General features: G+C 33.0%; 2 protein-coding genes across 2 annotated transcripts in view; one reads left to right on the top strand and one right to left on the bottom strand.

Moving 5' to 3' along the window:
* Positions 1-1,552: 1,552 nt before the first annotated feature.
* Positions 1,553-5,131, top strand: LOC105623952. Its single transcript, XM_012205322.1, has 3 exons — positions 1,553-1,717; positions 3,680-3,925; positions 4,883-5,131. Exons 1-3 carry the CDS (start codon positions 1,553-1,555, stop codon positions 5,129-5,131), a joined length of 660 nt encoding a protein of 219 aa, XP_012060712.1.
* A 1,927-nt stretch (positions 5,132-7,058) lies between these two features.
* LOC105623918 (nephrin) overlaps positions 7,059-9,101 on the bottom strand; it is a 20,402-nt gene continuing 18,359 nt past the window's right edge. Inside the window, exons 12-14 of the mRNA XM_012205289.1 lie at positions 8,601-8,891; positions 7,781-7,890; positions 7,059-7,172 (exon numbers count right to left, since the gene is read on the bottom strand). Of these exons, the coding sequence (XP_012060679.1) occupies positions 7,059-7,172; positions 7,781-7,890; positions 8,601-8,891 (515 nt within the window). The remainder of the gene's footprint in view (positions 7,173-7,780; positions 7,891-8,600; positions 8,892-9,101) is intronic.

Below are 9,101 nucleotides of genomic sequence, written 5' to 3'. Positions count from 1 at the left end.
TAATAATAATAATAATAGACTTAAAATATATTTATGTATGAAATTTTTCTAACTTATAAATAGTAGGGAAATAAAACAATAGAAAAAATGTGGCATTTATTAAAAAAATTAAACAAACAAATTAATTAATAATAAAAAATGATAAAAATATCAAATTCATCAGTATAAAGTTTTCAAATCTTATCACACAAGAAATTATTTAATATTAATTTAAAAAATAGAAACGATCTAAACTAATGACCGCTTAGTATTTCTGGTATTAATGGAATATATTTTCAGTAACATATTTATGTATATTTTTAAAGTTTACAACGTTGTATATATAATATAATATGTGTGTAAGTTATAATATTATTTTTAATTATTTTTAATTATTTTTAAGAAAAATAATTGTAAATTTGTAAGTTTAAATTGTGATTTTCTTAATAAAAATTTATAACTCTACATTGTATAAAAAATATTTATCTCTCTTCATTTTTAATATTTAATTTGGCTTTTTATAGTATGAAAAATAAATAAAATATTCCTGACGATTACTCATTTTGGTATGATCCGTGTGCAGCAATTGAATAAGTGCGAATTAAATCAAAATTTTAATAACTAGACTTTAAATTGAATTCGACCCAATTTCAAACATGTTTTTTTTTTATTAATCGCCTGATCTATTATTTATCTTTTAATTTTACTGATGACGAATATGGAAACGTCAGTTATCGAAGAATATATTTTTTTTACAGTACTTTGCTTACATTTTTTGCTACCAAATGTATTTTTACGCCAAACAAGTGCTTAATTTTTTTTAGATGGAGAAATGCAAATAAAGCAATATTGCAACTTTTTATAGAGAAGCGGATTGGAATGAAGGTAAAAAAGTACATTGATATAAATTTTTGATTGTAAATGGATTACAATAGTCAATACATCGCGTATATACAAGAATACAAACATATACAGTTTGCAGGAGATATTTAAAAGTGACGCATAACCGCTGCAACTGCTATTATGCGTGCAACTGTAATTGCTATTTGTCTGCTATACCTGCTAAAGATTCATTAGCCATAATTTAGTTGAAATTCACTATCACTTTGAAACTACATCGCTATATAACTTTAGATATGTTCGCTTTGAACGCTTACGCGCCGTAAGCTTAATTTTATCTTATTTCCGTACGTAATGAGATGAAGATAGAATAAAGCTTACAGCGTGAAAACGCTCAAAGTGAATGTAGCCTTTGTGTTGTGTTATTTCTGCGATGCTTAGCTATTAGTTGGACAATGCTTAACTTTGAATGTGATTTTGTTGTATGTGGTCATTTTGGCGAGAATCAATGGAATGAGAATAAAACGCCAATTTTCCTTTACGCTACATCCACATGAAATTGCACATGAAATTGTCGATTAAAAACTGTCGATCGCGCCATTCAATTTACACGCCAACTTGCTCGCATCTTCAGCCGTGTCCGCGACGAGTTTATCCTGAGAAAAATGATCCTTTTAGATCACAAGAATCGCCCTGTGCGCCGCAACGGATCATTTGTGATATACCAATGAAAATGATATGCGACGCTCGTACATGCGGCGATTGCCGATATCTGGAGCGGGACGAGCAGGACGATCAGACGGCGACTCTCGCAGAGTTCCTGGCGAACTGTCAACACGCGAAATGCAAGGTGGTTCGTCTGGTCCGTCAGCAAATAAGTAAACTGCAGAATATGCAGGTACGAGTCCCCGCATTTCCCGTAATTGGACCGATCGATCCTCCCTTCCCCACGTCGCTAAAATTGCCCTCCGGATCGTTTGGAGAACTCTCGCTCTCTCTCCATTTTAAGATACATTCCCGGCATATACGTTTATGGACGCGCGATGTTGACTTTGCTCTTGTACGCGATAATTCGGAGCGTTTCTGCAATTTGCGACGCGATATTCGGAAAGGTGGAAGCGCATCGAAGGAAATTAAACGTATATTTGCTAAGAAATTAAATATACAGAAAATTAAATATACCACTTGTCTAAAGATATCATTCTCAATAACAAAAAAAAATTTTTTTATCTAAAAACGAAAAGGAGGAAGAGACAGGAAAAGGACATGCGTTTTAAATTATTTAAATTTGCGCACTGCAAAAGTTGTATAAGAACTCTTTATTAATTTCTTATCAGCTATCATTTCCCCGCGAGAGGTAGAAGGATTAAAAGAAATTGAGACGGAAATTGAGACGGACAGATTAATCTCGCAAATTGTTCGGTTCCATTCTTTTTCTTCTTGCTTTTGAGAGACCCGTTATCCTTTTTTGCTCTTTTTCCACTGACGATTGTATCTCGGAGTTTTAATTTACTGCACAAATTTACTTCACATTTCCGTTTCATCTAGAAACATTAATTTCACTAACAAGGGAACTATCGGAACTATCTGATTTTGATGAACTTCGGATTTGTTGTAAAGTATAAAACAAAAAAATATTAGACCCATATTTTTTTTATGTGCGCATCTAAAGGTTTAGAGGGTGAAACAACTTCTCGAGAATAACGGATTTTTTCATTTTCAGCGAATATCTTTAAAACATGAGGTATATGAAAGAATGTTTTATACAAAAGTTTTATGATATTTTATATTCTTTATAACAATGGTATTCACATTTTTCGAAAATGTTAAGTTTTTTCATTTATCATCATCCACAAGAAAATGTTTTGATCATTGAAAATAAGCGTAAAAAGAAAAGATGAATTTAATATTACTGTCTGACAAATTTAAATTTTTTCTAGACTACGAACTGGACCAAGTGATTCTTATACAGATTTTTTTTGTCACTGAAAATGAATCCGTAAAAATTGCTATGAAATTGCTATATGAGGTTACGTGTTTGGGAAAAATGAACTTAATATGCTGAAAATGACATGTTTGAGCTAAAATATCTCAAAAACGTAACATGATGGGACAATTTCATTTATGTTCCTTTTTCCAATATAAATTAACTTCAATCTCATTTCAGTTTAATTTACTTTATATCTTTTTCTAATTTCAAGAATTAGAAAAAGAGTAAATTAAATTGAGATTACAGTTAATCTACAATGGTCTACAATGGTAGAAATGGACATTAATCTCGAAATACAATAAGTGCAGTACTTTAAACTTTAAGAAATTAACCAATCATGGTCGAGTATTTTTCTCACGTTCAATTGTGCCTAATCAATTTCTTAAGATTTAAAATTTACAACACTTATTATGTTTCGGAATTTACGAATTTATTTTTAGCGACTATATCTTTTAGCGAAAATATCTGTAAAAATCATTGTTTAATACATGGTTTAAAATTCATATTGTACAATTTTAATGTCTTACATATCCAAAGATCAAAATTGCTAAGGGACAGTTCCCGTGAAATCTCGCATCTATACGGGAAGCTAAAAAAAAGTCTTGTCTTCTAGCAATCAGCAGTTAGTAGTAGTTTTAGATACTGAGAAAAAAAAATTACTAAATTTTAATAAATATTTCTTTAAATAGTCCTGCGGAATATTTACTTACGGTAAGTAAATATTTAGATAAATGAAAAAATGATATTAATGCTTCTTGTATCTAATACGTGTTTACATTTAGTAAATATTCCGCTATGACTATTCAAAGAAATATTAAAAAATTCAGTAAATTTTTTTCTCAGTGTACAGGGAAAATCTGTTTGTCGTAGGACGAACGTTTACTGACTGCGAGCGACGAGGCGCGCGAGAAGGTGCATAATGAAATGCCCACTGAAATGCATGAAGCGCTCAACAATGAAGTCCACGAAGTGTACAGTGAAGTACACGAGCCACACGATGATCTGCACGAGGTGGAGAGCAAAGTAGAGCAGGCGTTCAACGAATCGCACGGCAATGTGTACGAAGCGCAGAAAGCTGCTGCAGTTGCAAAACGAATTGTCGGAGAGACGAGCGCAGTAAGGGTTGAAAAAAAAGCAGATTTTGCTATCTTTGATCATTCAGTTTCTCGACTAATCGGTTATCAATAAAGTAAAGTTAGTCAGAATTAATAAAATAAAAAATATCTTTTCACCCTCTATGCATCGACCGAAAAGAATAATTTTGCTGAAATATAAAAATTTAATTAGATACAATTAACGTTCAATTTTAATTAATACGTTATGCTGTACGAACGGAATACAAACATTGTTGCGATCAATATATCTTGACGTTTGTAATATATTTTTTTTTGTTAATTAATACGGTTCCGAAGTTCTTGTTGTCGCTCTTTTCCATTGAGATAAATCTCAATTTAACATCACTTTAGTTTTGTCAATCTGTGAGTGACTTGCTCCCAGTGAATGGGCGACTTCGTCTATTTTAATATTGCTGAGAAGAACTCAGAAAAGAGAATTGAAACGTTCAAATATAATAAAGGAGACATTATTATAATCGTCTGAGTAATTATCTTCAATCTTAATAAATTTTGCGCTCATATATTTGTGCTGATTCTCATTAACCTGTTTTAAATACTTTGTTTATTGTATTTTAACTAGATATTGCAAATCTGGAAATAATTTTGGTGGACCATCAAAATATTTATGTGGAAAATTTAAGCATGATGAACAATATAGTAAAAAGTTTTGATGTTCCACCTAGAATGTCTTGCATATTAATTATTCTGATAGTTTAATAAAATTATTTTCATATTTGTGTTAAACTAAACTTTTAGACTTCAGCAAAAATCATTTCTCTCTGTGAAGAGATGCGAGTCGAACGTGCGATTGTAATTTACTTAAAAGCTTTCCGATGTAATCGAATTGTTTGTCTCCAAAGGATAACCCGTTACAAGAGTTATTATTTTCACCTTTTGGATGAAATTAATAGCTTGGCTTATGTTCCTTGGATATTCTCTGATAACCGCGCATGTCTAGAACGCAGCGACCGCATCCTTGCGTCGCACGGCGTCTCCTGGGAGAGCGGTGGACCGCAAGTGGATGCTGTGGATCCTGGATCGCGTTCGTCATCGAGCGCATCTGATACTGGCGGCCGCTGCGGTCGGCGTGATAGTCTGGACCGCTTTGGTGTACGGTGTTTTCCTGGGCGCGACGGCCTGCGGAAGCGGACGCACCTGTTTCCGGTCGTCTCTTAAATATACGCACGCTAAACGCACATTGTTTTGATGCTCGTGCCATCCATCGACATCTCGTAAACGACACCTCGTAAACGATGATTAAAGTTAACCGAGATTCAATCTATTTCACTTCATCGTCTGTGAGAAGAGATGGTTGATTGCCAGCTAGCTTTAATGAAGAATCTATTTTTCTAAGAATCAATTTGTAGACGCGTTCTTTTTCTTTTGTGAAATTGCGCAGAGAGTGTTTACCTCATTCTCGTACATCTATCCGTCGAAGTATTTTTAGTGAATTCAGATTTTTATCATTTTAAGAGATAAAGTAAAATACTATTATGAATATATTTTATATGTACTTATACATATATATATATATATATATATATATATATAAAATGCTTTATTTATATAAAATTCTGAATATAGAAATATGTCTTTTTTAAATAAACATCATTTTAAATTGGAAATAATATTTTTAATTTATATATTTTATATCCTCACGGCCCTTCCTTTTCTTAGAGAAAAGATGATAAATTAGCTGAACTATAATATATTATTATATATTATTATTATATTATTATAAAATTATTATATTATTATGAAAATTTTTATCCTTTTACATGATATATTAGAAATAAATTCATATTTTAAGAAACAATATCTTATACTGAAGGTTTTTATATTTCTTTTGAAAAGAGATCGCCTAATCTGTGATAATTAGGAAAAAAATAGAATTTGATATCATAGCATTATAGTATAAAATGTTATAATATTATTAATTCAGAGATTCTATTTTCTAGTTTCTAATTTTATTTTCCGGTTATTATAATAAGAAGTTATGTAATTTAAACAAGAGTAAAATGTACGAAATATATTTAAAGCGTATACTAGAAAATATATGTAATAATTAAATAATACATCTATTATAAATAAAAATTAGATCGATGAAGGTAAATCAATTAAGAGGAATAATCTTATTTCCCATCGCAGCAAATTTTAGAGTGCTTTATGATTTAGTTTACTAAAAATTTGAAATCGCAATTGCAAACTGAAGCTGAAATATTAATATCTTAAATTAGATTAATCGTCAATTTAATAATAATATTAATTATAAAAAATCCCATCAAGAACTTATCAAATTATCACGAAATATATTATCTTAGTCAGGATTTGATTTGAATTTAGAACTCCCGATTTCTTTGGGATGGACGTCATAGCAATTCCACCAAGAGCCACTTGGATTGAAAATGGGATAATTTTTTTAATTGATAATATATCATTTATTTATTAAAAATATACACATCATTAATAAAATAAAGAAGATGAATGAGATGTCAGGCTAAAATAGTCTAAAAAATACGTAAATAATACGCATACAGAATTAGAAAAAATTTCTTTCGGACGTTTAAAAACGTTCAACGAGAAATAAAAAGAGAAATCAGAGAAAAAAGCTAGGAGGTATATCAGTCGTAATAACGACATTAAGAAATAACGAGACAGTTTAAGACTTGACACAAAATATATTAAACTTGGAATAGTACACCACGTGTAGCGTTTGGTTAAATTATGCGACTAAATCGTCTCACGACGACTCCGCGATTCCTCGCCCCGGTCTCGTGCTGGATCGGCGGGAGGATGATCCTAAAGATTCTTGATGATCTCAGGAGAGATCGTGGCGCGCCACGATATGCTACGATATGCTGATATGTCTGCTACGATATCGTCATCGTGATATGTCACACTGGCGCGCGTTAACAAGCGAGACACGAGATTCGTTGACTTTGTCTTTGATATCCGCGCGTATATCTGTCATGGCATCGAGCGACGATACGCGATACAGTTTTCAAGGCTTACGAAATCGATCGCCCTGATGATATGCTGTTTGTGTATGTGCTTGTGTGTGTGCGTGTATCGCGTAGAGTATAAGTATGTGTGCGTGTATGTTTACGTTTCCCAATTCACTTCCTCGATCAAGTTTACACGCAGCTCTCCGGTCCCGGTATGGAATTGGCGATGATGATCTCCTTCATCAGGTTGCGATCGGCTTTGAAACTGATGGGCTCCCAGGACTTTGCGGAGAACGGGTTCAGCTGCCAAGTCAAGAGGAGATATCGGGTCTAAATCTAATTAATACTCAGCGTCGCGCGCGGAGAAATAGAATTGGGAATCGAAAATAGTAGCGGCTTTCTCGGATATCCACACCGCACGGAAGGAATCGATATTATTCATAGACATAACGGTTATATACCGGTCGCGCGCGACAGCTAAACTGAGATTGGTTAGATAGCCGGCTTAATTTATAAACGATCGATAGAAATTCAATCTACGGCAGATTAAATTTCTAATCTTCCAAATCGGAGTTCGAAATCTCGCGCGCTATTGAAACTTCCTATCACTATAAAGAATCGAAGGAGAAAAGAATCAAAGGCACATCTCACGTTAATCCACCTATTGAAATAATTAGAAATCATTATACGGGACGATTCGTTGAGGATTAAGACACGTAACATTCGTTCTTCGCAATTATCCATCAGAATGCAAGAATTGAAGCAAACCTTTTTCTCGGATATGGCACAACAGAATCACAAATTGATACCGGATTAATTTACAGATTGCAATGCAACGGTGCATCATTTACATTGTTTCAACCATTTCCTTTCTTCAAAAAGATCACTTTATAATTTCTGATATAACTTACGCTGCATCTGTTCGTTTGCAGTCCCTGTTTGTGAATGTCATAGGGCGCGAATAACGTGTCTGGTCTCACTGGCAAAAACAGCTGCGGCTCGCGTTTGATCTTCTCTTGGTCTGAAACATTTACATTATTCCACTTTACATTAACAGCTCTCGAACAATTTAAATAAAATACTGAAGGTAAAGGTCAGACAGATGACGTTAAAAAAGAAGGATTTTTGTTAAATGTACATTTAGTTACGGGCAAGAGTGCTCTTTAAATTATCAATTTTATTTTTAATAAATACTTTCTGAAAAAAAATATCTCTTGTTACTGTTATTCAAATAAAAGCTCGATATTTGATAGGAATTGATTTGCCAGTTCAAAACAGCACGTAACTTGATCAACTTGCAGAAAATGACAGTTCGATAGAAATCAAAACTCTTCGTTATTGTTCATTTGAGTCTCTATTATTCCATGAATCCTTAAAACGATTTATTCTTCACGCGACTTTTTTTGCCTAATCTGAAATATTAGATCAAATATTAGATAGCTTAAATATTAGATCAATTCAGTATTGCCGGAATCTAAAAAGAAATTGTACAATTAAATAGCAAAAATGTATCAGATCAGAGTCAAAAGCTACCAAAAATTTTTATTTATCTCTCTTTTGCTTACTGTCTTTTCTGCAATGTACATACGAGAGTGTTAATATAATTAAGAATATACTCAATCTAGTACTATTTTGTACTAATAATTTATAATTGTACTAAATTCAGCAACACTAGATCGATCGGACCAGATCAGATCGCAAGTGGAAATAATATCTTTTGCTTGGCGATACCTTGCGGTGACTGTATGATATCCGGTTGATTATTGAGCGCATAATCGGTGACCTGCTTCAACGTATACTCGACGAAGTACGTGTGGTCGCCGTGGGTCACGTCCAGCATCGAATTGTTCCTCGAGTCCGGCGGTGTGATTATCGGCTGCTTCATATAGGGCTCGATGTGTACGGGTGACGTGGTGCCGCGTCGTCGATACATCATCAGCATCACGGAGATCACGGTCGCACCGAAGGCCAGCAGGCAGCCGACCAACAGCAGAATCAACGGCAGCATACTGACCCCGGTATCTAGAACGTGAATTTCGTCCTGCGATGGAAATCTATGAGCGGTTGTCACACGTGATAAAAAAATCGTCCCGTAGTAGTTATATATATATATATATATATATATATATATATATATATATATATATATATATATACTAATAACTAATAATAACTAAACTAAACTATAATAATAATAATAATAATAATATATATATNTATATATATATATAT

The sequence above is a fragment of the Atta cephalotes genome (genome assembly GCF_000143395.1).
Source record: "Atta cephalotes unplaced genomic scaffold scaffold00068, whole genome shotgun sequence".
Classification (NCBI taxonomy): Eukaryota; Metazoa; Arthropoda; class Insecta; order Hymenoptera; family Formicidae; genus Atta; species Atta cephalotes.
Note: the sequence above shows the minus strand (reverse complement) of the source record. Positions and strands in the feature narration are given on the sequence as shown.